Source organism: Podospora pseudocomata (genome assembly GCF_035222375.1).
Source record: "Podospora pseudocomata strain CBS 415.72m chromosome 2 map unlocalized CBS415.72m_2.2, whole genome shotgun sequence".
NCBI classification, from domain to species: Eukaryota; Fungi; Ascomycota; class Sordariomycetes; order Sordariales; family Podosporaceae; genus Podospora; species Podospora pseudocomata.
Genome location: NW_026946366.1, coordinates 3,110,911 through 3,137,139, shown reverse-complemented (window position 1 = coordinate 3,137,139; position 26,229 = coordinate 3,110,911). Strand labels below are relative to the sequence as shown.

General features: G+C 53.7%; 14 protein-coding genes across 14 annotated transcripts; 9 read left to right on the top strand and 5 right to left on the bottom strand.

The window, feature by feature from the left end:
* Positions 1-1,054: 1,054 nt before the first annotated feature.
* On the bottom strand, positions 1,055-3,094 carry cyp6 (Peptidyl-prolyl cis-trans isomerase-like 4; the record flags this gene model as incomplete). The annotated part of the gene is made up of 2 exons (XM_062888270.1): positions 2,726-3,094; positions 1,055-2,660 (listed from the first exon to the last, which is right to left on the bottom strand). The coding sequence occupies exons 1-2, from the start codon at positions 2,803-2,805 to the stop codon at positions 1,055-1,057; spliced, it is 1,686 nt and encodes a 561-aa protein (XP_062746510.1). The 5' UTR covers positions 2,806-3,094.
* QC762_213860 (uncharacterized protein) lies at positions 1,118-4,353 on the top strand. The gene is made up of 2 exons (XM_062888271.1): positions 1,118-3,511; positions 3,573-4,353. The coding sequence occupies exons 1-2, from the start codon at positions 3,221-3,223 to the stop codon at positions 4,341-4,343; spliced, it is 1,062 nt and encodes a 353-aa protein (XP_062746509.1). The 5' UTR covers positions 1,118-3,220; the 3' UTR covers positions 4,344-4,353.
* A 95-nt stretch (positions 4,354-4,448) lies between these two features.
* QC762_213870 (uncharacterized protein) lies at positions 4,449-5,366 on the top strand (the record flags this gene model as incomplete). Its single annotated transcript, XM_062888272.1, has 3 exons — positions 4,449-4,775; positions 4,959-5,206; positions 5,287-5,366. Exons 1-3 carry the CDS (start codon positions 4,693-4,695, stop codon positions 5,364-5,366), a joined length of 411 nt encoding a protein of 136 aa, XP_062746508.1. The 5' UTR covers positions 4,449-4,692.
* Positions 5,367-6,678: 1,312 nt separating this feature from the next.
* QC762_213880 (uncharacterized protein) lies at positions 6,679-7,473 on the top strand (the record flags this gene model as incomplete). Its single annotated transcript, XM_062888273.1, has 2 exons — positions 6,679-7,227; positions 7,360-7,473. The coding sequence occupies 2 exons, from the start codon at positions 6,679-6,681 to the stop codon at positions 7,471-7,473; spliced, it is 663 nt and encodes a 220-aa protein (XP_062746507.1).
* Positions 7,474-9,417: 1,944 nt separating this feature from the next.
* QC762_213890 (uncharacterized protein) lies at positions 9,418-10,884 on the bottom strand (the record flags this gene model as incomplete). The annotated part of the gene is made up of 1 exon (XM_062888274.1): positions 9,418-10,884. The coding sequence occupies one exon, from the start codon at positions 10,882-10,884 to the stop codon at positions 9,418-9,420; it is 1,467 nt and encodes a 488-aa protein (XP_062746506.1).
* An 85-nt stretch (positions 10,885-10,969) lies between these two features.
* Positions 10,970-12,539, bottom strand: QC762_213900 (uncharacterized protein). The gene is made up of 2 exons (XM_062888275.1): positions 11,585-12,539; positions 10,970-11,522 (listed from the first exon to the last, which is right to left on the bottom strand). Exons 1-2 carry the CDS (start codon positions 12,184-12,186, stop codon positions 11,165-11,167), a joined length of 960 nt encoding a protein of 319 aa, XP_062746505.1. The 5' UTR covers positions 12,187-12,539; the 3' UTR covers positions 10,970-11,164.
* Positions 11,152-14,837, top strand: HGT20 (Bifunctional purine biosynthesis protein PurH; the record flags this gene model as incomplete). Its single annotated transcript, XM_062888276.1, has 2 exons — positions 11,152-13,322; positions 13,389-14,837. The coding sequence occupies exons 1-2, from the start codon at positions 13,233-13,235 to the stop codon at positions 14,835-14,837; spliced, it is 1,539 nt and encodes a 512-aa protein (XP_062746504.1). The 5' UTR covers positions 11,152-13,232.
* A 37-nt stretch (positions 14,838-14,874) lies between these two features.
* Positions 14,875-16,095, bottom strand: DCG1. The gene is made up of 2 exons (XM_062888277.1): positions 15,700-16,095; positions 14,875-15,627 (listed from the first exon to the last, which is right to left on the bottom strand). Exons 1-2 carry the CDS (start codon positions 15,928-15,930, stop codon positions 14,974-14,976), a joined length of 885 nt encoding a protein of 294 aa, XP_062746503.1. The 5' UTR covers positions 15,931-16,095; the 3' UTR covers positions 14,875-14,973.
* A 284-nt stretch (positions 16,096-16,379) lies between these two features.
* ARP2_1 (Actin-related protein 2) lies at positions 16,380-17,755 on the top strand (the record flags this gene model as incomplete). The annotated part of the gene is made up of 3 exons (XM_062888278.1): positions 16,380-16,401; positions 16,530-16,949; positions 17,025-17,755. 3 exons carry the CDS (start codon positions 16,380-16,382, stop codon positions 17,753-17,755), a joined length of 1,173 nt encoding a protein of 390 aa, XP_062746502.1.
* Positions 17,756-18,739: 984 nt separating this feature from the next.
* Positions 18,740-21,076, top strand: SSN3 (cyclin-dependent protein kinase; the record flags this gene model as incomplete). The annotated part of the gene is made up of 2 exons (XM_062888279.1): positions 18,740-19,304; positions 19,357-21,076. 2 exons carry the CDS (start codon positions 18,740-18,742, stop codon positions 20,685-20,687), a joined length of 1,896 nt encoding a protein of 631 aa, XP_062746501.1. The 3' UTR covers positions 20,688-21,076.
* Positions 20,753-22,564, bottom strand: PMI1 (Mannose-6-phosphate isomerase). The gene is made up of 2 exons (XM_062888280.1): positions 22,173-22,564; positions 20,753-22,103 (listed from the first exon to the last, which is right to left on the bottom strand). The coding sequence occupies exons 1-2, from the start codon at positions 22,314-22,316 to the stop codon at positions 20,904-20,906; spliced, it is 1,344 nt and encodes a 447-aa protein (XP_062746500.1). The 5' UTR covers positions 22,317-22,564; the 3' UTR covers positions 20,753-20,903.
* A 551-nt stretch (positions 22,565-23,115) lies between these two features.
* QC762_213960 (uncharacterized protein) lies at positions 23,116-24,264 on the top strand (the record flags this gene model as incomplete). Its single annotated transcript, XM_062888281.1, has 1 exon — positions 23,116-24,264. The coding sequence occupies one exon, from the start codon at positions 23,116-23,118 to the stop codon at positions 24,262-24,264; it is 1,149 nt and encodes a 382-aa protein (XP_062746499.1).
* An 81-nt stretch (positions 24,265-24,345) lies between these two features.
* Positions 24,346-25,086, top strand: QC762_0046740 (uncharacterized protein; the record flags this gene model as incomplete). The annotated part of the gene is made up of 2 exons (XM_062883430.1): positions 24,346-24,591; positions 24,874-25,086. 2 exons carry the CDS (start codon positions 24,346-24,348, stop codon positions 25,084-25,086), a joined length of 459 nt encoding a protein of 152 aa, XP_062746498.1.
* Positions 25,087-25,095: 9 nt separating this feature from the next.
* On the top strand, positions 25,096-25,783 carry ARF51F (ADP-ribosylation factor 6; the record flags this gene model as incomplete). Its single annotated transcript, XM_062888282.1, has 3 exons — positions 25,096-25,351; positions 25,414-25,560; positions 25,620-25,783. 3 exons carry the CDS (start codon positions 25,096-25,098, stop codon positions 25,781-25,783), a joined length of 567 nt encoding a protein of 188 aa, XP_062746497.1.
* Between the last annotated feature and the right edge of the window lie 446 nt (positions 25,784-26,229).

Sequence of the window (26,229 nt, the reverse complement as noted above, 5' to 3'; positions counted from 1 at the left end):
TCAAGGGAGGCTTGAAGAAAGAAGCGGCCCGCACGTGTGGCCTGTATAAAAAGCCACCCGACTGTCTTTCGACTGTGACGAAGCGACTGTGGTGAGAGGGGTGCGGTACGCGCGAGAGTGGGGGAATATGTGCTGGACCGAGAGAGAAAGAATTACCCGGCGTGCATGCCCACTTGCTCCTGTGCTGTAGTCACGACAAAAGGGGGATAGATCACTGGCGATGACGATGCTGATGAGATGTGCAACGGAAAAGGGCAGCCTTGGGTTACCTTCCCACAATCCCTTCCGCGAACCACAGGGCGGGGGGTAAACCAGGGTGCTGAAAAGAACCCGCGGCTGGGAGAAAGGAAAGGGGCAGGAAAGGGGGTAGGAAGCATCAATGGAAGCCATCGAGAAACAATGCAATGCGCCTCGACCACCCGGCCCGCAAATGCGATCCATCCACGGCTGTAGCCAGAATGCCCTGACCAACACGCACCCACCTCAGCCCGCCACGTAGATAGATATCCATGGCAGAACGAAAAGAAAGCTCGTATAAAAGAGTCGAAGCAACAGGAGGCGAGCCACATCCATTGGGTCTGGCCTTCGGGCACAGTGTCCTTGCCCACGCAGCCCGTCGGGACGATGCGCCATCCATTGACAGGGCACCATGCGGTTTAGACTTCTCCTTGACGCCTACTACACAGGAGCGCGTGTACACGTTCGACCAGGAGTTCCAGACCGACTCGGTGGTCAGAACGACGAGATGACACCTTGCTCAAGTCGTGTTCCCAGTGCCCGGCCAACAGGATGTCATCCGTCGTTGGGCGTAGTGTTGAGTAACTGGGGCGACTGGCCGAGGGTGGAAGACACTATGCTAGACAGGGAGCTGGCAGCTGAGGAAGACAGAAAAGAGCAAGAAGAGCCGGGCCACAAAAAAACGAGTTGTTGTCGAACGTGAAAGACGAACCACTCATCGTCTAGGGCTCTAATCAGCTTGCATCGTTACTGTGCTATCCCACGCACACGAGGCCGGCAGCCGACAGCACCGCTACACACGACCGACGACAACCGTTCAACGTCCACTGTACTCGTCTCCTCCGCCTCTTCCCCGGTATCTGTCCTGGCCCCTATCCCTGTCCCTGTATCTGCTCCTATCCCTTCTATCGCGATCTTGGTCCCGACGATCTCTGCGAGCCCAATCCCGATCTTCTCGGCCCCTTGATGATGATTGTCCGGGATCGCCTGGCCTGTCATGGCGGTTGTTGTCGCGGTAGCTGTGACGGTGATAACCATGGTCTTGTCTGGGGCTCCGGCTCCGTCGCTCCGTGTGACCTCGCCTGTGCTCTGGCCTGTTGTTATTGCCGCTACTGCTGTGCGTGTCCGTCAGCCGGTCCGGGGACTCTCTTCCCCGCCGGTGTGCCGCAGCTTCTCTTCGGCTATCTTCATGACCACCACTTCCACTCGGGCCGCTCGACCGGCTCTCGCCGGCTCTCCTGTCGTAAGGCTTGCGTTTGTTATTGTTCTCATTGTTATTGCTGCTGCTGCTGTGGGAGACGCCGGTATCGTGCCGGCCATGCTGCATATCCTCCACCCCATGGACCATCCGGTAATGATCGTCCTCGTCGTCACGTTCCACGTCTTCATTCCTGTACTTGCGCCATTTCTCCAGCTCTTGCACACCACCCCAGCCACCTTTCCCTTTTCTTGCAGCAGCAGTTTTGCGTTTCGTGTTGGTATCGTTTCTCCAAACCTCGCTCAGGCGACTGACGCTCTGACTGAAGTCTACGTGAATTCTCCTGTCGTCAATCAGAACGGAATCCATCTTGTAGTACGCTTCCTCGCAGCTCTTCTTATCTTCAAACTCAATGAAAGCATACTGCAAGCTGTCGCCGGTTTTCTGATCTCTGATCACCTCGCAACTCAGAATCTTGCCAAATCGACTGAATATCAACTCCAAGTCCTCGTCAGTTGTGACTGGGTTGAGCTTGCAAACAAACAGGACATTTTCTGGTGGCTTGACTTCGGCAAATGGGAGATCGCCTAGCATCTCCAACGTCAACGCCTGGGCGGCTGCTTCCCTCTCTCTCTTTCTCGTTTCCGCCTCAGCGGCGGCTTCTTCGTCCTTTTCGACATCAACCAGCTCTTCTCCTTCCGCAATCCTGACGGTAGCGAGCTGTGCGTTGGTCGGTGGAGGTGAAGCACTCGGCTCCCGCAGGCCAGCGGGGTCAGGGTAGGGATCCTCCAACACAATGGTATGCTTGATTCTGATGTCCACCAGCGGGTTCCCTCGTTCATCCACAATTGCCTCGTTGATCTTCTCCAGAACGTCAAAGCCCTCGGCGACTTTCCCAAATATGGCGGCTTTGTCGTCTAGGAAGTCTATCCCGTCCTCTCCCAGTGTGATCAGAAATTGAGAGCCAGCCAGTCGTGTCTCTGGGTCAGACGGGTGGGGGGCAGTAGCCATGCTGACAGTGCCTCGTTCGCGGTGTTTCAATTTGGGATGGAACAAGGCAGGAAATGTCTTGTCCCTTCCTTCGAGTAAGCCCCAGATGGAACTTCCGCCGTCGGAATTGGGGGACAGAGGCCCGAGAGGGTCGCCGGTTTGACAGGAAAAGGACTTTTGAATAGAGTGGATAGGAGAAAAGTTGTAGTATTTGATCTTGCATAGCTTGAGAAAGCTGAAGAACATTGGGTTAGTTGTGGTCTGGCAATTGAACAAGAAAGCAAGAACATGGGGACGTACTTTTCGCACATCTTGGGGGCGAAATCGACCAGCAGGTCAATGACAATGTCACCTGCCGTTGTCTCGAGAATGACCGACATCTTGGCGACAGTCTTCCCTGGGCGCGGCGAAAGGGTGTTGAGATGGGATTGTGTGTTTTTCTGGCCAACAACTGACGTCTTCCAGTTCCGAGATGGAAACGCGATGCCAGGCGCGCACTCGACTGTTCAATGGTTTGGCAGCTCCTACGTCAAGGGCCCACTTTTGGCTGAACTGCTCGCTGGATACAGACTTGGCCTTTTAAGATTAAATCCGATTGCAGGTGTGTTTAAAATCCATAACGGAACAAAAAAATCAGGCTCGATTCAAATCAGGGAGAAATGGCATTGATTCATTACCTACCTGGGACCCCTTCTGACACTCTGAGGCTGGAAAGTTGTGTGCCCAGCAGTCTATCCTTGGCCCTTCACCGCCTTCCTTTCTGCCGGTCTTTTGGACAAGGCGGCCAACATTTACATGAAACCACGACAGATGTCGAGCTGGACTCGAACAAGACCGTACTCACCCTTCAACATGAGCAGCCAAAACCCACAAGTGACCCGATTCTGTTGGCAGTGCCTGCAGTTGGATGCCGCACCAGAATATCCAGACGGTGAGGTCCTTTGCCTCGATGCGGTCCAAGAGGAAATCTACAAGAAGCTGTTTGGCCATGATGTCGCATTCCCGCTTCCTCCCCGCTATGGGCTAAAAGTGCTCAAGGAGTTGACGTCGAGAATCGAACGCTCTATCGTGGACTGGGAGGAGCATGTAAGGATAACTCATACCTTGCTGAAAAGGAGACGGAGACGCCAGGAACTGACAGGAACAGGAAATATCAGATAATCTCATGACCACCATGTCCGAGTTGGTATCTGTTCCATTGCCTTCAGAGGTGGTGGCTGCCCAGCAAAAGTGCCATGTGGCATACCACCTTTCCCTGCTCCAGGAACCCAGTGATGCAGCTGTGGTCTTGCTGGAATCTCGTTCCATTATCTCGGGTTCAGGGACAACAGGCCTACGAACATGGGAGGCAGCATTGCACATGGGCCAATATCTCTGCACCAACTCAACACTTGTCAAGGGGAAGCGTCTGCTAGAGCTCGGAACTGGAACAGGATACGTTGCCATCTTGTGTGCCAAATATCTCGGCGCAGAACATGTCATTGCCTCGGACGGTTCTGAAGATGTGGTGAATAACCTCCCAGACAACCTTTTTATCAACGGTCTTCAGGGCACAGACAGGGTGTCTGTCTCTGAGCTCAGATGGGGCCATGCTTTGCTGGGGACCGAAGAGGAGGAATGGAACGGTGGAAGAGAGGTCGACGTCGTGCTGGGAGCTGACATCACGTACGACGCGAGTGTAATTCCCGCGCTGGTGGCAACGCTGCAGAACCTCGTTGCTATATCGCCTGGCGTGGTCATTCTGATTGCGGCAACAGAGCGGAACAGAGCGACATTCGAGAGCTTCTTGGAGGTCTGTCAGAAGCGCGGGTTCCATGTCCATTATGAACTGTTTCCAGTGCTGCCTAGGCCGGAGCAGAGAGGGCCATTTTATAATGACGCCACCCCTATACACATTTGCCAATTGACGGTTGCATGAGAACAAAAAAGTCACTTTGAGATTGTGGTGCTGTGTTGTTGTTTTGAATATCTTCTCGGAAGGTGTGGGGCAGTTGTCGACAAGTGGGGAGCTGGACAAGGCTGCCGCACATTGGTCCGTGCATTTCCACCAAGCTGCCCCGCCCGCTGCTGACTGATTGCCTCGGAATTCAGGCCACACACAAATTAGGGCTCACACCCAAATTAGCGATTCGCTGCCGGAATTTTGTGAGATCCACCCGCTACCCAGTGCGTCCTGGCCTGCAAAAAACACCAGCAGAAACTCGCCCTCCTCCTGCCGGAACCTGAGATCGATCGAGGTACGACAACCAACGACCGACGACATCACCATGGCCGACTCTGATGCCCCCGTAACCCTGCGCACGCGGAAGTTCATCCGCAACCCTCTGCTCGGCCGCAAGCAGATGGTCGTGTGAGTGCTGCCATCCATCTCCGAATGCCCTCTTCGCGAATCGCCCCCGATTGCCAAGTCGCCCACAGTGGACGAGAGCATCAATCCAGAAACATAATACTCGATTGGAACATGGCAAAATCGCGGGCGATTTGAGAATGTTGGGCTGTTTGATGGGAAATTGTCGCTGACTCTGCTGTTCAGGGACATCCTCCACCCCGGTCGCGCCAACATCTCCAAGGAGGACCTCCGCGAGAAGCTCGCTGCCCTCTACAAGGCCCAGAAGGATCAAGTTTCCGTCTTTGGTCTCCGCACCCAGTTCGGTGGTGGCAAGACCACCGGCTTTGCCCTCATCTATGACTCCCCCGAGGCCATGAAGAAGTTCGAGCCCCGCTACAGACTCGTCCGTGTTGGCCTTGCCACCAAGATTGAGCGTGCTTCCAGACAGCAGCGTATGTTTTCCGCGGTGGTGGACATGAGAATTTCATTTTGGGAATGGTACCGGCTGACATTTTCTCTTCCTCACCAATAGGCAAGCAGCGCAAGAACCGCCAGAAGACCCTCCGCGGTACTGCGAAGGTCAAGGGCCCCAAGCCCAAGAAGGAGAAATAAGCGGCGAGCGTTTCTATTTCGGCGTCGTCTTTCACACCGGGTCTTTTTCAGGCATGGACGACGGCTTTGGTTCTGTGCATTACTCTACTCTGGCAGGCTGGTGGATATTATCGGCCAACTCATGGGATCGCCGGGCCATACAAAACGGGAAATTCATGAAGGCGTGATGGTTGGGGTTCATTGATTTCGGGCAGAACCATAGCATCCAATACAGGAGGACGTTGGTCGAGCCAAAAGTCCGGAAGAGACAACAACTGTGTGATGGACAAAGGAGGAGCGCGTGGTTCCCAATAGCAACATGCTTGCGGCCGCGTGGTGATATCACGGATTGGGAGTCGGCCCTCTCAACAAGAGATGTAATGCATACAGATTCCGTCCACTGATTCCCGTGAGTTGTGTTTGTCATGCCGAGGCACCCAGTTTCTTGTCGAGTCTCGGATGTCCGACTTGGCCAATATGCCCCAAGTTTTCCTGGCCGTTTGCCTTGCAGCCAGCCCGGGGCCATGCACCACTGGAGAGCATACAATCCATCGATACGAGATCAGCAATGAGCAGCAAGTGGTGGAACGTTAGCCACTGCTCGCCAATTCCCCTGGCCTGTTTTGCCACGTTTTGCAAGCCCATGACCATCCGATTACAATGCCTTGATACATATATGCTCACAACTTCACAATGGGTAGGACGACCGTTACACACGGGCAATCACGGCGGTGGCCTATCGCTGGCCGCCCTGAGCATAGCCTGTTCCCTCCTCCAAAGCCTCGACTTTTCTGCACAATTTCAATTGTCAAACTTGCAAAAGAGGAATGTGCCCATCTCGAAACAAACACCGACAACGTAATTGCTTGCTTGTCGTGAAGATTGCAAGTCGATTGCTGTTCACTGGCAACCTCCGGACGACAATCCCGGATGCCGGCATCCAACTCACGTGTGGGGCCGGGCCGGTCTCCCCTGGCCTCGAACCACGGATGTGGCACAGCCCTCCGGGTCCGCCACCGAGGGACGTTGACATCTGCCTACCTTAGTCTCCTGTCTGCCAAGCGGCCACACAGGAAAGAAGCCTTTGTGTGTCTGCATCGAGAGAAGATGGGGGCATGTGTGATCATAAATAACATGGCTGGCTGACACTTTTTGTGTCTTGCCTTTTCTCTTTCTCTCCTCACCCACGGCAGCCACCAGTCTCCTTCGGCTTTGCTAGACAAATAGCGCTTTTCTGCTTTCTTTGCTTTCTCTTATAGCTTCTCGGGCTTTGTTGCTTGCTTGGTTGCTTGTTTGACGCTTTGGCAAGTCACTTACACACAACGGCAACACAATGGCAACCCTCCGCTCCATCCTCGCCTGCCTCTCCTTCCGCCGCAACCGTGCCAACCGGGCCGGCTACACCGAGCTCCTCTACGACTCCCTTGACTCTCACGGTCAGATTGACAACGAAAAGTTCGGCCTCTACTCCGACTCCCCACCCGGCAATAACCATGAAGAAGGGCAGTACCGATCCGCCCCCTTGATGGCCTACACTTCATCTGCCGACGACGACGAGGAGCAGCTCGTGGCCATTGCCAAAAAGATCGTAAACTTGATGCACAAAGCCGAGTTCAACGACGACTCCCTTCAGATCGCCATCACAGATGTCGTCGGCGAGAGGAGGTGGAACCGCAAGCTGATCGAGGAGTGTCTGGACAATGTTGTCGAGTTGGTCGAGCAGGGGAGGCAGAACATGGGGGATGCCATGACCGAGGCGCTGGACAAGGTGACGGACGTTGCGGATGAGGAGTTTGCGTTTCCGAGACGGCACCCGGAGAGCGTGGACGGGTTTATTGCGATTGTCTCGGTTGGAGTTCTGGCTGAGATGCAGGGCGCTTGGGTGTTGGAGTTGTTGGGGTTTGGGGAGGTGAAGGACAAGGACTTGGAGGAGATGGTGGAGGAGGTGGATGAGAAGAGGGCGGTGGGGGAGGTCAAGATGTTGACTTCGGACAAGATTGTGCTGGGGGAGAAGGCGAGGAGGGGGAGTGTAGCTGACTGGTGGATGAGGGAGTACAAGGCGTATATCCCCGAGGGCAGGGTTGAGACCTTCTTTACAAGGCTGGATATGGTGGATCCTGCTGACTAGGTGATCATGTATGGGTCTTCATATCTGGCGTCTCTCAACTTTGGCTTGGTTTTCACTGGGGATTTCGTCTTGGTTACTTTAGGGCACATGTGGGATTGTATTGGGGTAGGTCATGTAGCAGAGGGTAGACACAATACACCAACCGCGCCTGCAGACATTCACTTTTGTCCCATTTTACCATCCATGGAAACAAACAAAACAATGTTAGTAACAAGTGTGATATTCTTCTGGTATCATTTCAGAGATGTCAATATCAACTTCAAGATACCCAAGAAACAGGACCCCCTTTCCTCCACTAAGCCCCTATCAGCACCAAATCTCGTGATCACATGGATCATCCGGTACCAAAGTTATCGTCACCACCGAAGGCGTAGTAGACGACGGTCTTGGAGTCAAGTATGTGACCCGAGTCGACACAACCGTTGGGGTAGGACCACCAATGGTGATCACCGTCGTTATAGTTTTAGTAGTGACCGCAGGGTTGCCTGAAGGCCTGGTAGAGGTTTCAATGGCCACACACTGCTCGTACCACATGCTGTAGTAGCTGTCAGCATCCTCCGTTCTGTTTAGGTGAATTCTTTCTCATGCACTTACTTTCCATCGTTCTTGCAGTAAGCCCCCGATGGACAGATTCTTGGACCAGTCCAGTTTTGTCCGCCGCACTGTCCGTACAAGGACTGTGTTGCACCCGGACGCGGAGTACTTGAAGGAGAGGGAGCTGTGAAGAATGTCGTTGGCCGACCTCGTTGCGCCAACGTTGCCCCTGAGAGGGCAAGAAATGAGAGAAGGAACGATGTATGCATGTTGGTTTGCGTGATAGTAGAATCCCGAGGAGCAACTCTGACGGAATCCTGGATTACATGCTTCAGCTATATACTTACCTACTCTTCATTTACATATCCCGGGCTCCTCCCCAATGACCGCCGAGATCATACCCAATATCCAGGACCCAGGTTTTGCTATCTCTCCCATATTACCCTGAGAGGGTGGACCGTAAGCGAGGCCTGGCAGCATGGGGCGTCTTGTGCTATTGTTAGTCGGGAAAAAAGCCAATTGTTCTGCAATGTGTTCACCGACAGATATGCCGGACCCCTCCGCCTGGGACATGAAAAAGGTAAAGGCCACCTGATAAGGTAATCAGAGTCCAGAAACCATGAAGCCCACCCAGTGCCCTCTCATCAACTGATGTCACCGGTTTACCCCGGTCACCGATTTCTCAATTCACAATACCTTACATTGAATGCTACAGTTATTAGTTATTCCAATTGTCCAGTGAATCACTGCCTGTTGTCATACTGGGGGACCTCAGCCCAGCTGGTGCAGGGTCAGTTTACCAGCATATCTATACAACCAAACAAGCACCTAATGCCAGGACACTAGGCCCAAGATCCGGGGCATCTTCACACACGAACAACTATAGGGAAACAGCACAACCCAGCAATCTCAAGCCGTCGCTATTTTAAGCCGTTTCCATCAAGCCCGAGCCGTGGGGTGTAAACAACCGATGGAGTAGTTCTGCAGGAGGTATGTGGATAAAGTCTTGATATGTATTGCATCCGGGTGGCCGGATAAAGGGGAACTGTAGACAGCCTCTCTGCCACCGCCACTCAATGGTTGTGTGCCCATTCCAAACAGTAATGACCTAGAGCATGCTGGTTGTGCCAATACCTCGGCCACGCGTCACGCAGCCGGACTCAAATATCAAAAGTTTCAAAAGCTGAATAACCACAAAAAGAATTACTATATGCGACACCCGTTTGAGAGCCCTGCCATGCAAACCCCGTATCTTCCAGCGCCAACAAAACTCAAACATAAACTCTAGATGACATGTTGAACATGCATGCCTCAGCAGAATCCTGGACTCCTAGCCGACCTCGAGCTGCGGGCAGATAATGGCGAAGAAGTCAACTGCACCGAACCCGATATTGTCAGGCCAGACCATACCTAATCATCGGGCGTTCCTGGGCGACTGGCCTTGTACAAGACAGTCTTTTTGGTGCCATCTTCCTCCTCGTCTTCCTTGCCAAACTTGGTCATGCTGAACTCGGGCACCCGCCTTGATAGCGGCTTGAGGAGCCCGCTCGGGTTTTGCTTGTTCCGCCGCCTCTTCTCGTACTCGCGCTCCTCCTTTGCCAAAGCGCGCTCCTCGTCCAGTTCCAGACATGTGCCCTCAATGCTGAGATATCCATAGTCTCCCGCCTGGCCGACGTCAAAGTTCATGATGCGGAAGCGGAGCTTGCCTCCGACTTTGCGGCCCTTCTCATTGACCCAGTAACCTGTTGTGTGCATCTGCTCAACCACCTGCAGCTCCTCCCCATCTAGGATATCCTCCTCCTCTTGCTGTTGACCTTCTTTCTCCTCGCCATACTCGTCCGTCTCTGGTTGGCTGCTGTTCGACCTGGCAAACGGATCGTCCTTGGAGATGTCAACCCATTTCCAGCCTTGCGGGAGACGCTTTGCTTCAATGCTTGCGTTGAACTTGTTCCAGCACACCACGCCAATGTGGCCTTCGCTCTGGAGCTGCACCACACCCTCCATCCACTTGCCTCGCGATGGCACGAACAGCTGGGCGTCAAAAGTGAGCCAGCCGAAGCCTACGGCATACTCGTCGACTGAGTGCAGCCAGGCGGGAGTCTCGTCGGTGGGTGGGTTGGTGATACTCGCCTTGGCGGGGCGCTCGGAGAGGTTGAGATTAGAGTAGCTGAGGAGGACGCCGCGCAAAAGTGGCGAGTAGTGATTCAAGAGGGGGTCGAGATGCTGCGCAGCAACGTTGGTGAGGGGCTTGTCGAAGCCAATAGGGTAGAAGGGCACGTAGAGGGAAACGGTTTGGGTGAAGAATGGATATTCAGAGTCGCTGCTTGGGAGTTCGGTGGCAACCTCGTGTGAAGCCTGGGTCGGTGTCTCAGTCCCGGTCCCGGTCTTGTCCTTGCTCTTTTTCTTCTTCTTTTCCTGCCCGTCAACGTTTGCTTCTGTTTCTAGGTTGTCCTTCTTCGATTTCTTCTCCTTGCGCTTCTTTTCCGATTTGGACTTCTCTGGAGTGTCGATCTGCATGGCATCTTCAGGCTCTTCCTTGGGCTCCTTCTTGGGCTTGCTCGACTTCTTGCGGGACGACTTTTCCCCGTCGACCACTACCTCGTCAGTTTGCGCCTCGCCATTTCCAAGTTGATCCTTCTTCTTCTTCTTCTTTTTCGAGGGTTCATCGGCCGCAGCTTGCGACCCTAGCCTCACGGGCAACTCGAGATCTCCGTTTTTGGTCTTTTTGGATTTGCGGGGGGTTTCTTCCACAACGGCGGCGTCGTCCTCGTCTCTCGAGCGTTTCTTTTCCGACTTGGACCTTTTGTATTTCTTTTCGACTTTTTGGTTGTCTGGGATTGTTACGGGCTGGGCGCCCTCATCAAGAGTGGCAGACATGGTGAATGCTGCGGTGTGGGTGGTTTGCGACCGAGGATGTCGCGAGTCTACAGCTCTTCGTTATCAATTCATTCAAAAGTTTCTTGCGTCGAAGAAAATTATTGACAGTGCCTGCCGGGAGCGACTGCTGAACTCGATGACCAATAAGAAACATGCATTGTTAGTGGGGCCATAAGAGACCCCGCTATCTAATCAATTAAGCTTCCATACTCTCCCACCACTTAGAACAAGAATGCTCATTAGACTTCCTCTCATTTCATAAGATATTGGTACTGGTAACCTAAAAGGTATCGGCCTTGTACCCTCCTACGAGCGCGTGCTTCACAGCATCTGCCAAGGAATCCAAACCTTCCACATTCAACACATCATTGTCGTTCTTTTCATACAAAGTCCCCCCTTCAGCCCAGATCCGTCGGAGTGTGGCACTGGTCGCCCTAGGATTGCCTTTTGCCCACAAGTCAGTTTCCAAAGATTTGAGGTCATCCAGGGGCGTCTTGGTGACCTCCCACTTGGCGCCAGTCTGCTTCTCATACTCGGCCAGAACTTCGTTGGGCGAAACAATGAAGCTTTGGACCTTGAGAGCCTTCCCAAAAGACTCCTCGGGATGACGGAGTGTTCCAACAACGAACTTGCCCACACTGATTCACCTTGTTAGTTGGATATTCTCAATTGATAGCGAGAAAGATAGAAAAAGACTTACTCCCACATGGTGCAAAAGCCAATTTTGCCCTCTCCATCCTCAATAATCCACGCCTTCTTCTCCTCAGGCTTGAAGCCGCCAGCAGACTCCAGACCAGGAGCCGTGTCAACCCACATATCGAAATACGGCCCAGTGACCACATATGTCACCTTGACCCTCCTTAGCTCGTCTCTAATGTATTTCCGCACCTTGAGCTTCAACTGGTGGGGCTTCTCATCAGGGCTCTTGTCGTTGTGCTCAATATCAGTGCCATACTCGCTCGGCAAGAACCACTGGACAGTGTTGGACTCCTCAGCCAGACGCAGCAGTTCGATCTGGTGCTGAAGACCTCCGCGCCCAACTGCTGAGATGACTGTGTCTGCTTGGGAAGACTGATATGCGGACTTGACGTCGGCGGATGAAGTTAGGTCACCAACAATGACTGAGAGACCATCCGACTTCCATTTCGCGATCTGAGATGCCTTCTTTTCGGCGGTCCCGGGGGAGGTGAAGAGCGTGATTTGAGGGAACCGGGGCTGGGCACGGAGTAGGGACGTCGTGATGTAGGAGCCGATGGTGCCGGTCCCGCCAAAGATCAAAATTCGGGTTGGTGTGAAAGTCATGATGGAGGATTACTTTGTGTCCTACAATGTATATCTCAAGGCTATGGTTGATATTGTGTTTCTGGAGATGCCTTTTCGAAGAGGGTGCGGCTTTCTACAGCTTTATATGTGAACCGTGAAAGGCGCACGTCAATCGGGCCCCTCATTTCGTTCGTTTCGAGATGCAGCAAAGCTACTACCTACCGGATGCCCCGCCTTCCCGTGAAGAACCGGCCTCGGCGACTCCTGCCGACTCATGATCCACCAGGCTCCCGGTGCCATCGGAGGATACAGCAAACGATGATGAGCATTGTGTTATTATCCCTTCCTCTTCCTCGGTTTCACTTTCTGTATGAAGCAGTGCTGCCTCTCCAGATACGGGCCTTGCAGCAGCATACGAGGCAGACTCTTTTCCATGTGAGAAATGACGTCGAGCATGCAAGCTGCTGAGCTGAGCAACGTCGGCTTTTAGGCGGAAGCTCGCAGCGCGACGGAATGGAGTCGAGCCTTGCTTTATATCGGAGCATTAGCAATCATTTAAGCCGTCAATTGCCGAAGGAGACTAGCAAATTTACAGCAAACAGGCTGCGATGTTGGCGGAAAGTTCGTAGGTGTAGATATCCCCAGTAGACCTCGCTGTGTGATTCTGGAGACAGGCTTATATGGATCATTTGGAGATTGGAATTTTACCTCGTGGGCATACATAGGTACCTCAATTTCAACACTTCGAAGGATGGAGTGGTGATGGAAGCGCGGGATATGCATTTAGACACTGTATGCAATTAAACCAGTATCGAAGCCCCTGTTCTTGCACCATTCAGCCGGGACAGCCCTGGGTCTTCGCCCCACTTCCCCAGCTTCCCGTCCCTTGCTTCTAGAGCTCCAGCTGTCAGCAGCGGTCTGGACCACGACATCCCAACCCAAACAACCATCGCAGCCAGGTTGCTTGAACGTCATCACTATCCTCGTCGCACCATGTGCCCCAGTTAGCAGAAGAATCCTCCTATATTACAATCAGAGAGCACACCAAACCTCTTGGATACCCACGCCCGTATTCTTGTGGCACCATGGCGTCCGCTCTCCACGAAGTCACGCCGTTCTTGGTGATACTGATACTGATTGCTACCCTTGGGCCCCTCCAGTTTGGCTTTCACTTGGTAAGCTCTTTTGACGTTGTAAGCTACATCAAACCGAGTTACTGACCATTCTCATCATCTCCATAGGCTGAGCTCAACGCACCTGAAGATGTTATCACCTGCCAAAAGAAAAGCATTTCGGCGCTTCAACAGCTGGCCTCCCTTGTTATTACCAAGAGTAGCTCATCCGACGATGTTGTGGACTGTATTCCCATGAGCCGTTCCGACTTTGCCGCCATCTCGGCCGTCTTCACCGTCGGCGGCCTTCTCGGCGCCCTCACATCCGGCCCTTTTACGTCGGCACGCGGGCGCAAGCTCCCCATGCAATTGACGGCCGCCTTTTACTTGCTTGGATCCATCGTCGAAACCTCTGCAGGCTCTGTTCCCACCATGATCATTGGTCGTTTTCTCACGGGTGTTGGGGCCGGTGCCAGCACTGTCATCGTTCCCTTGTACATCAGTGAAGTGGCACCACCAACACAGAGAGGTTTCTTTGGCGCCTTCACCCAAATCAGCATCAACGTCGGTATTCTGTTCACTCAAACTCTGGGCTTCTTCCTGAGTTATGGAAGTGCTTGGCGATGGATTATGGGCACCGGCGTTATCATTGCTCTTGCTCAAGGTCTTGGTTTAGCTCTTCTCCCCGAAAGCCCAGCTTGGACTGCTAGTGCCAAGGGCGACCTCACCCACGCTCGGCGTGTTCTGCAGCGCATTCGCGGCAGGGTTAGCAACATTGACGAGGAAGTGGAAAGTTGGGGCCAAGGGGCCAGCAAGCCAACTAGTGAGGAGGAAGCGCTGCTTGTCAGCAATGAAAGCACCTCGGCAGACGCCTCTGGACTCTTGACGCCATCAGCTGGTGCCCAGCACTCCCCTCGGGTACATCTTGGGTTTCTACAAGTCCTTCGTGATCCCTTCACCAGGCCCGCCATCATTGCGGTTGTAGGCATCATGTTCGCCCAGCAACTGTGCGGCATCAACTCCATCATCATGTACTCCGTTTCGCTGCTCAAGGACCTTCTCCCCATCAGCTCAGCTTTGCTCACCATCGTCATCTCCATCATCAACCTCGGCGTTACTATGGCTGCTTCTCCTCTTCCCGATCGTTTTGGACGCAAGACCTGCCTGCTGACTTCCATTATGGGACAAGGTACTAGCTCTTTAGCCCTGGCTCTTGCGATCCATTTCGACGTCAAGATCTTGTCTGCTATTGCCGTCTTATTTTTTGTGGCCTTCTTCGCTGTCGGCCTAGGCCCAGTCCCGTTCATCATGGCCTCTGAGCTCGTGGGCCCGGAGGCTGTGGGGGCGACGCAAAGCTGGGCTCTGGGTGCAAGCTACGTGGCTACCTTCCTCGTGGCGTACTTGTTCCCCATTGTCAACGCTGCGTTGAACGATGCGTTTGGTGGTGCCGGTTGGGTGTACTTTATCTTTGCAGGATTTGCCCTTCTATGGGCCGCATTTGTGAGCGGCCGTGTTCCCGAAACTCGCGGGCGGAAGGATGCAGACGAGGTCTGGGGCCGTACGAGAAGGGTCGACTGATTGGATGTTGCAATGGACCATAGGTATAGGTATGGCAAGCAAGTTGGGAGTTTGGAGTCTGGGCATTTAGTTTGCTTAATATCCGCAATTTTCCTTTTTTTCCCCCGCTACCTAGACTAACATTTGAACAACTTTGTTACGATCTTTGGAACATGCGCTTGTTGCGGACCATTTGTTCAAGCAAGCCAACCCCAGCCTTGACACCATCGATGACAAGCAACTTCTTTCCAGCCTCTTCACCACGCCCTTCAGTGGCAACTGACCTGATGATGTCCTCCAGACCAGCCATTCCCGCGCAACCCATGACTACAGCCTGCACGCCACGGTCCAGCAGTCTCTTCGTAGCTTCGCATAGCTTTTGTCGAACCACGACAGGGTCAACGCCACCGTGGAAATCCCCAGCATTCAGACCAGTGGTCTCGACACCGGCAAATCTGCTGTTGCTGTTTTCACTTCCAACGAAGTGGTGCACGCCGTCAGACAGGTGCTTCTCCCAGAACTTCCCGGTTGTGACGATGCCCCAATTGTCTTGGTAGGGCAGCAGTGACAGCGACGTTACGATGCTCGCTTCAAAAATGCCCGTCACAGCAAGATGGGGCCAGTTTTCCTGGATGAGATGGACCAGAGGGTGCACGGAATAGCAAGCAACCAGTACGGCATCATATTCCTTGAGGATGCCCGTCTCTTGGAGGTTGCGCAGAACAACGTCTGCGCTCTGCTGCACGTCATCACCGTCGTTGATTGATGCTGGAGATGCTGGTGGTGCTGTGTAAGTGTAAATCTCGGTCGACTGGTTCTGCACTGTTAGAGATTTGGGCACGCGGTATACTCCATGAACATAGGTCAAGTGACATGCACATACCAAAGGTAGATTTATACCCCGAATGGCCTCCTCAACCCCATGGGTCATGGATGCAGAGGAGTTGGGGTTCAAGATCAGGATCTTGGTGGTGCGTCTAACAAAAGCGGTTGACATGGTGGCTGTGGTATCGTAGTCTCTAGATATATCGAGATGGTTACCAAAGTCTAGATGAATTCGTAGAATGACAACCCCGGCGAGATCTAGAGATTCGTGTTGAGTAAAATTTCCCATTTGGATCCAGAGAGAATGGGAGGGTCAAGTCAAATACATCACCTGCAGACGAAACGGTATATCTACTAGCCAACGACGGAAGCCGCCGACAATCGGTCCCTCCAATCGATGGAAAGGAGCGAGTGGTGCCAATGCGGGGTATCACGTGTGCCTCCTGATGAAGTGACCCATGCTCCCCTGTCTGTCCTGTCATGGGCCAAGCCACAGTTGGATGCTGTGGGCCACCCCTTCCTTGCTAGCGGCCAGTGCCAGCCTCACCGCAGCCAAACACCCGTGGACCTCCTGGCAGCTAACCCCACCACCAACGTCTCCGCCGCGCAAGCAACCAAGCATCATCAACACCGACTTGACCGACAGCTCCGTTGCGCACCCCTTCCAGCTTTTTGGAGGACACACACCACCATCAAATTCGATTTCTCGGCTCATACACAGAGTGCAGGAGAGTCAAGATGGCGAACGAAGCTCCAATAGGTAAGTTCAATCCAGAAACCGCGTAGCCTGGTTGGCACTGCCAGTTGCTCGATGCCCAAGCTAGGCGGCTCGACATAGTTATCAACCATGATCCCTCGACTGACCACCATTGGCCTTTATTTTCACAGTTCTCGATGGCGGCACAGGCTTTCTCAAAGTCGGCTATGCCGCCCAGAATTTCCCCGAGTTCCAATACCCATCCATCGTCGGCCGGCCCATCCTGCGTACCGAGGAGCAAGGAGGCAGCGATATGGTTATCAAGGATATCATGTGTGGTGACGAGGCTGCTGCCGCCCGCACCATGCTGCAAGTTTCGTACCCAATGGAGAACGGTATCGTGAAGAAGTGGGACGACATGCAGCATCTCTGGGATTACACCTTTTACGAAAAAATGAAGGTTGATACCCGGGGCCGCAAGATCCTGCTCACCGAACCACCGCTCAACCCGCTGAGGAACAGGGAGCAGATGTGCCAGGTCATGTTTGAGCGCTACGAGTTTGGGGGGGTGTATGTGGCTATTCAAGCTGTTCTGGCGCTTTATGCTCAGGGTATGTTTATGTTTACCCCTGACTACGGCTTACGCACCATGCAAGGGGTTAGCTAACATGGGAGGGGGGAAATAGGTCTCAGCTCCGGTGTTGTTGTTGATTCCGGCGATGGCGTTACGCATATTGTTCCCGTCTACGAGTCCGTCGTCCTCAACCATCTCACGCGCCGCCTCGATGTTGCAGGTCGCGACGTTACCCGCAACCTGATTGCGCTGCTGACGCGCCGAGGCTATGCCCTCAACCGTACCGCCGATTTCGAAACGGTCCGCCAGATGAAGGAGAAGCTCTGCTATGTCTCTTATGACCTCGAGCTGGATAAGCGATTAAGCGAAGACACGACGGTGTTGGTTGAAAGCTACACACTCCCTGACGGCCGTGTGATCCGTGTTGGATCCGAGAGATTCGAAGCCCCCGAGTGTCTGTTCCAGCCCCATCTCGTCGACTGCGACCAGCCGGGTATCGCCGAATTCCTGTTCAACACCATCCAAGCCGCCGATGTGGATGTCCGATCCTCCCTCTTCAAGGCTATTGTATTGTCGGGTGGCAGCAGCATGTACCCTGGTCTTCCTTCACGCCTTGAGAAGGAGTTGAAGCAGCTTTGGCTCACAAGAGTGTTGCAAGGGAACCCGGAACGGTTGAACAAGTTCAAGGTCAGAATAGAAGACCCGCCGCGGAGAAGGCACATGGTTTTCTTGGGTGGTGCTGTGTTGGCCAACATTATGGCCGACAAGGACAGCATGTGGATTTCCAAGCAGGAGTGGGAGGAGCAAGGCACGAGAATCCTGGAGAAGCTCGGGCCGAGATAAGGGGTGTGGGAGGGCCCGACGGCATGGTTTTGTTGTGTATGGAGTAGCGAGCGTATTTTGCTTTTTCTATAAGGTCATGGTGAATGAAAAGGATGCATTTCTCTCCACGACTAGCCTTGTCATTGTGACGGAGTGACGCAGGACGGACAGGAGGTAGGTATGATGATTGCAGAAATAGAAAGCTTATCAATCTCCCCCCCTCCCCGACTCTATCGACGCATCTGTTGGAAAATCAACCTCATGTCATCACCCGAACTCGAGCAGGAATTCCCCCATCTCCAAATTACCACCCGTCGCATTGATTCTCGCATGGTGCCCCGGGCCTTGTCTGTTGGCACCGGTGACGGGAGCAGCAGAGCAGGCAAATCTCGCTACGAAACTTGGACGCCTCCAACCAAGGTCCTTTTCCCGGCCAGATCGCCAATTGGGTGCATTCTGCATCCCACGGTGGACCGCAAACGGCAGGCTGTGTCGGGTTGTATGTAGGTGTGTTTTCTGACCACTAACACCCCCAGTGGCCCCTGAAATTCAGGTGGAAATTCCCACTGCAGGATCGCGGGGAGATCACCGGGAAGTTGCTGACTCGTCTCGTCGGTCACAGGATTCCATCATGGGCTCCTCCTTGAAAAGGAGCGTGCAGGCCGGCTTTGAAGGTAGGTAGTGTCTCTTTCCTTTAGCATTATTAGCACCATCATATTTCGCCTCCCTTCCGTAGACGATATTTTGAACGAAAATGGGAAGCTGAAGCTGGGTCTCCTCTCTGATACCTACTCGGTGGCTATCCGACCTGTGAAGCCCAAGCTCCCCTTCTCTCCAGCTTCCTTCCCTGTTGCTTGTCAAATTCCAGATAGGTGTCTTTTCAGTTGGTCACTGCGTCAAAAACAGTATTTTTGACATTGATTTGGTTGTGTCCACTTCACTGTTCTCCATCCATGGGCCAGATATCTTAAGGCAGTCCAGAGCAGAAAGGTGGCATTGCTCGCCATGGACAATCGATATACCCCACTACAGAGGGCCCCAGTACATCAGCAGCAGCAGCATCAACATCAGCAACGGCAAAATAACCAGCAGCAACAACAACAACAACAACAACAACAACAACAACAACAACAACACCACCACCACCACCAACAGCGGCAGTTTCAACACTCACAGTACACTCCCTATGGCCAACAACAAAGCACTGTGGGCGGGGGCGGTTTTAGTGTTGCGAGGGCGGGAAGTGCTGCTGCTGCTGCTGTTGCTGCGCGGCGCGTGGTAGTCGCCAAGACCACCAATGGCGGCGTTGATCTCCCCAGGCCTGGTCTCACATCGCTGTCAGCCTCATCCTCATCTTCTTCAACGTCGTCGTCGACCGCCGCCTTTATGCACCCGCACCCCCACCATTATGCCCCTGCTGTTCCGAACCACCACAACCCTTCTTTTGCCGTTGCCAGCGCTGCTGGTGATATCAGATCAAACAATTTTGTCAACGCCATGAACCCGGCCCGAAATTTGAGAGCTGAAGTCAGCTACCAGCAACAGCAGCAGCAGCAAAGGACATCATCCTGTCAGTTTTCATCGGACCTGTGACAAAACACAAGACTAACACTTCACAATAGACCCAGGTGACCGGGGAGGACCCATCCAGTATCAGAGCAAAGTGCGAGTTACAGACAAGTACAAAGTCATTGGTTTCATTTCCAGTGGCACCTATGGCCGTGTCTACAAGGCTCACGGTCGCCATGGCCAACCAGGCGAGTTTGCCATCAAGAAGTTCAAGCCGGACAAGGAAGGCGAGCAGGTCACCTACACGGGCATTTCGCAATCCGCCGTGAGAGAAATGGCCCTCTGCTCTGAACTCAACCACGCCAACGTCATCAAGCTCATCGAAATCATCCTCGAGGACAAGTGCATATTCATGGTCTTTGAGTACGCCGAGCACGACTTGTTGCAAATCATCCACCACCACACCCAGCAACCGCGGCATCCCATCCCGCCAAACACCATCAAGAGCATCATGTTCCAGCTCCTCAACGGCTGCCAATACCTGCACACCAACTGGGTCCTCCACCGTGATCTCAAACCAGCCAACATCATGGTCACGTCGTCGGGGGAGGTGAAAATTGGCGATCTCGGTCTCGCCCGCCTGTTCTACAAACCCCTCCACAGCTTGTTCTCGGGCGACAAAGTCGTAGTGACGATCTGGTATCGCGCTCCCGAGCTGCTGCTGGGAAGCAGGCACTACACGCCCGCGATCGACATGTGGGCCGTGGGCTGCATCTTTGCCGAGCTGCTCTCTCTCCGCCCCATCTTCAAGGGGGAGGAAGCAAAAATGGACTCGAAAAAGACGGTGCCGTTTCAGCGGAACCAGATGCAAAAGATTGTGGACGTCATGGGCCTGCCGACGAAGGAGCGGTGGCCGTTGCTGACGAGCATGCCCGAGTACTCGCAGCTGCCGTCGCTGTCACCGCCATTGGGAGGCGGTGGCGGTGGTGGGCATGGAGGTCACCACGGACATCACGGGTATGGTTCACACCATCATCACCAGTCCCACCACGGACGAGGCGGGAACAACGCAGCCGCGAGCGTCTCCCACTTGGAAAAGTGGTACTATGGCACCATCAACCAGCAGATTTCGTCGACGGCGCAGGCCAATGGGGCGAGCTCGCTTTCGGTGCTCGGCGCGCAGGGGTACAACTTGCTGGCTGGGCTGCTGGAGTACGATCCGGAAAAGAGACTGACGGCTGCCAATGCGCTCCAGCACCCGTTCTTTGCCGAGAGCCCGGATCCGATCAATGCGAACTGCTTCGCGGGGGTCAAGATGGAATACCCTCATCGGAGGGTCAGTCAGGACGATAACGATATACGAACGGGGAGCCTGCCCGGGACCAAGAGAAGCGGGCTGCCGGATGATTCGCTGAGACCGGGGAAGAGAGTGAAGGAGAACTGATTTTACTTTTCCACGGCTGGGCAATGATTATAGGGAGAGGAGTCGTCTGGAGTTGGTGGTGTTTCTGGGATGGGCATGACATCTATGGCATTTACGTTTGAGCGTTTATTCAGAGTTTATAGTGATATTCCGACCATCAAAGGCATATTGTTGGTGTTTTTGCTAGGGATACTCGTGATTGCTCTCAGGCTCTCAAAGTCGAGCCGACTCAGATAGTCACGCCCCATTCCTCGTCTCCTCCACCTCGCAGTACGCCTTGAAAGTGACAAACTCGTCCTCGTCTCCATCCGCCTCGCTCTCCAGCACGCATTCCGCTGTGGCGCCCACAAAATAGACATACCCCTCCTTGATCTCCTTCACAGTCGGCCCAACGCTAATCTTCCCCTTGCCGCCCGTGCAAATGATAATACTTGGCCCATCCAGCGGATCAAATGTAGCCTTTGACCCGTTCCCCCTGAGCACCGTCCTGACTACACTAAACTCCTCAATGGGGGGGTCGTACAGCTTGGCCTCGGAGCCAGAACTGTACGCCGCTCTGTTGAGTGTGACATAGGGGTAATCCACCGGCTCCATCTTTTGCTCCTCAATAGGCGCATAGTTGTACGTCAGCATGCCCACCAGGGTGTCGACGTCCTTGAACTTGGGGGTGAAGCCGGCGCGGACGACATTGTCGCTCGAGGCCATGCACTCGACAATGTCACCCGAGACATAGGCGTGGATGTCGTCTGCTTGAAGAAAGAGAGCCTCGCCGGGGGAGAGCTTGATAAAGTTGAGGAAGAACAAGACGAAGAGGCCGTAGTCGGACCCGAAGTGGCTGTGGAGGCGGGTTACGAGTTCGGAGAGGACAGAGCCAGAGGTGGAGGAGACGCCGCCGGCGGCAAACTCGGCGCCTTGAGAGGAGGCAGCTTCGACGAGGGAGGAGGTTGCTTTTGCGAGGTCATCCTCCGAAGCAGACAAGACTGCGCCAAAGACTGTCTGAAGTGCCTTTTTGTTTTGGGTCTTGTCGTCGGGGTTCGCCTTGACGGTGTCAATGAAGGATTGGGCCTTGTCGTCGCCTACCAGTTGGCGCAAGGCAGGGACGTTTTCGAGGAAGTGCGAGATCTCAGCTAGTGGGCGGAAACCGCAAAACCCTTCAAAGGGAGTGATGGCAATGGCCATCTCGGGCTTGTGGTTGTCATCTGGGTAGTTCTTTGGGTCGCGGGCGTGGAGCTTCTCGGCAAGCTTCTTGTTGGGATGGGCCTGAATCGATAGAGCCTTGCCGATGGAGAGGATCTTGAAGAGAAAGGGAAGCTTGTTCTCATATTTGAATGCAACGCTCGAGGCTAGGAGGGCTTGGTTGTCTTGGACGAGATCGAGCAAGGTGCGGCCTGTGGTTAGGTCTTTGGAAGGGTTGGATGGATGTGTGCCCATCCAGAGCTACCGATGCCACTATTGTTAGCTCATCACCAACATCATCGTTGGACTCCCAGGAGGGCTTGAAAGTACTTCTGCATATGGCTTATCATCTTGAATGGTAAAACCGTCTGAAGGGGTTGCAGCTGCAAATCTGGCAGCAGCAGAGTCGCTACCCTTCTTCCCCCAGTCATAGGAGTTGGCCCCGCATTGGAGGCGTATCAAGGGGACCTGCATCGCGAACGACGGAGACAAGACAACAACGGAGGGGCAGGGATGGACCAAGATGGGGTGCTTGGACTAAGGTACCGGTAGCGGTGGTGAGGAGCAAAGCAGAGAACGGGCAGGTCAGAGCACACCTCCAACGCGCTTTTAGTTCAGATCAATGTTGGGTATTTATCAAATGTCGGGTACCTCCAGCGACTGTTCGAGGTGGGAGCTGCTGCACCCTTTAGCCCCTCGTTTTACGTCACCAAAGACATTGCTTGGGATCCCTCGTTGAGAGCCTTGAAGGTAAAGAGACAGTGCGGGGCCCTCAGCCTCGTCCTCCGTGTGGCTTTTGAGCAGAGTGGCCGAGAGATACAGCAGCCCCGCTTCAGCGAATGACAGCTCTCTCACCGCCCAAACGCGATGGCTCATTCTGCCACCGGACATGGTCGCGACCTTGTTCTCTGGCCGGTTGATGCCTCGTCTTATTCCACCATTTGACATACTCCTCCGTGTTTGCTCCACGACCATCACGATTTGATGACCAACTTCTTGCTATCTTTGACTCATGAGACAGTAGCACACTTACGTACATTCTACATTGTGTGGCAGGTTGGAACAAACCAGCAAACTGATGACATCAAACCAACCAGGAGGCTGAACCCAGAGAGATTTTATAGACGCCAGGGCCGACGACGCTTCCGACTAATATGTAGGCTTGGCAGAACCCCTATATTGAGTAGTAGCTGATCTTTCTGGTGAGAACGTAGCACATACATAACAGCATCATTCACAATCGTAATTCTCACAGAAACGCAATCAACGCAGCATGTCTTCTCGGAACCGGAACTCGCGTGGGCCGAACCGGAACAGCGGCAGCACCCAAGGTGAAGAGGCCGCCATCTGGTCAAACATCAAAGAGGAGTTGCGCACCATGATTGAAGGAGTCAACAATAGCAACGATGAACTCAGAGGAATTCTAGCCCAGGAGAAGTACATTTCGAAATCCAAGTCATCCAAAGACAGCAGTTCCATTGATATCGGCGCTGAAGAGGCCAAGCTGGATGCCCTGCTCCGCAGTGGCGTTAAGGGCGCCGACGTGTCGAAGCAGCAGATTGATTCTCTCATCGAAACCGTCACCATTCTGCGGGCCTTAGTGAAGGCTAAGGAGGACGCCGAGTCCCAGTCTGCCGGGACGTCGAGCTTAGGGGGCAGGGAACGACCCAGCGGATTGCTTTCTAGTGGGGCCAGATCAAGCTCTGCGAGAGGTTTGGGCCAAAGAGAAAAGGAAAGGGAGCGTGAAAAGGAGAGGGAACGTGAGAGAGAGAGGGAGAAGGACCGCGACAAAGATCCAGGATCTGTCTATGAATTTGATGGAGCTGGAGACTCGCCGGTTCCGTCTCCGGCTGGCAACCATACCCGGAAGCTGGGTGGGAGCGTTGGAGGGAGCGACAGGTCTGCCAACCGGGATAGTGTTCCCCCACGAGGAGATCGTGACACGCCAGGCAAGGCGGATAGCGTTCCCCCTGATGGCGGCTTGGGAACTGGAACGGCGCTGCAGCGAGCACGCAATGTGTTTCTACGAGGACAGGATGTGGTGTTCAAGCCCAAACCAACCACCAGTGCGGACAGCACCGAGTGGATGTTGGGAAAGGTGCAGCAAGTTCTAGGCGAGGGCAAGTCACGACGATACAAGGTGCAGGATGCTGATCCGGACCTCCCACCAGACCAGAGGGTTGAATATCGCACTAGTGCCAGCAGTATGATCCCCCTCCCCCCACCTGGGGCTGATCTTCCCGAGCTGGAGAAGGGAAAGACAGTGTTGGCGCTCTATCCAGATAGCACCATGTTTTACAAGGCTGAGGTCATGGGCGCGGAAGCGTCGACTGGAAAAGTAAGCTTGAGATTTGAGGGCGAGGAGAACAGCGTGACGTTGCAACTGGTGGACCGCCGATTTGTGGTGGATTTTCGAAACTGACTGTAGGAGAGAAGATGCCGCTCTCTCTTCTACAATATCAAAATACCTAAGGTAGTTGACAAGTTCTGCATCTGATAGATAATGGAAGATGATACCTCGTTGACCGTTGACATGGGTTCAGGGCCCCACACTTTCAGCGTTTGCAACCGAATGCACGGGCCGCTAATGGTTGGGCGCCAGCGCAGTGATTGGCTGGTTGTTTCAGGGGCCGTAAATTTTGGGTTGGCTGGCCTCTGGACTTTTGGAGCATCAAAGTTTCGAAGCTGCAGGTGCTGCCTTCCCTGTCAGGGGATCATCCTCAGTGTTGGTGTCGGTGTTGAGCCTGAGGTAGGTTCTCGATCTTGTGAAGCACCTCAGTTTGTTTAGGTTCCCAACAGCCACCACCATCGCCGTTACTCTTGACCCCTAACACCGTTGTTTGTATGCTTGTCGGCCATATCCGCTGTCGTTGCAACAGTGCTAACCATCCCTGGCCCCGATCTAAAAGTAATTAATTTTCCCAATTTCCGCTTTCGCGATTCAGACCCGCCAGCACCGTATCGCCCATCATCAAGTCTCCCTCTCCACGAATCCCCTCGGCCTGTCTCATCTGGCATCCGCCATAACAAGAACAACAGCGACAACAACAACAACAACAACAACAACAACAACAACATCAACAAAAACAACAACCACTCCGTCTCACCCCACTACTGTCAAGCCGTTTGCGCGTCTCTTACCTCAAATTATCAACACCAGACGCGACATATCGAAACCGACACCCACGCGACGCTCACGGCCGATATCACACACCTCCCAAGCGCGCAAGTATCACGAAAGTAGACCGCAAACATGGGCGCCGCCTTTTCCATGTCGAGCCTTTTTGGCAAACTGTTCGGGTCCAAGGAAGTGCGCATTCTCATGCTGGGTCTCGATGCCGCTGGCAAGACCACCATTCTCTACAAGCTCAAGCTCAACCAGACCATGACCACCATCCCCACAGTCGGCTTCAACGTGGAGACCTTTACCTACAAAAACATCAAGTTCAATATGTGGGACGTTGGTGGCCAGGACAAGATTAGGCCTTTGTGGAGGCATTACTACAGCGGTACGTTGCGCCAAACAGCTAGCTAGCGAGATGGGAAAGACGTGCTGATGATCAGAGAACAGGTACCCAGGGTCTGGTGTTCGTGGTAGACTCGTCAGATCACGCTCGTATCGACGAGGCGAGGACAGAACTCCATCGCATTATTAACGATCGTGAAATGGCGGATTGTTTGCTCCTGGTGTTTGCCAACAAGCAGGATGTTGACGGTGGTATGTGTTGGCCGCTTCCCCCTAGGGCACCCGACGACGATAACTGACGCGGAAAACAGCCATGAAACCTAATGAAGTTACCGAGAAGCTCCAGCTCGCCAAACTCAAGGACAAGCTCTGGTTCGTGCAGCCTGCCATTGCCATCGATGGCGAGGGCTTGACCGAGGGCTTCGGTTGGTTATCGGATAATATCAAGAAGATGCCCAAGTATGGCGGGAAATGAGCCTTATTCGACGCGGAGATGAAGCTGTACGGATCAGGCCCAGAGAGGGGTGCTGATGTGATCTCGACATGGCCCGGCTCAGCCTTCTTCCCACCCCCTGACCCCGAAGAGAGTACGGACCATTCAGAAGTATATGACGGCTTACGCCAACATGCGGACATCAGCTCAATTAATGAGGCCATGGTATCTTGTCAAAAGGCGACACCCCATGAGAGCCTGGGGATGTTGAAGGAGCTGCACTTGTATCGGGAGGGAACGACATGAGCGGTCATGTGTGTCATAATCTGGCTTTTTTGTGTGTTGCGCGTTTTGGTTTTCGGTCGGTTCACTGCAAATACTCTCTCGCGCTCTCCTTGTATCATTTTTTGTAATGCCCAACAACAAAAGGGGGGTTTCTAGCTAGCCTTGTTTTCTCTCCTTTTTCTTCAGTTCTACCACTGCTTTTC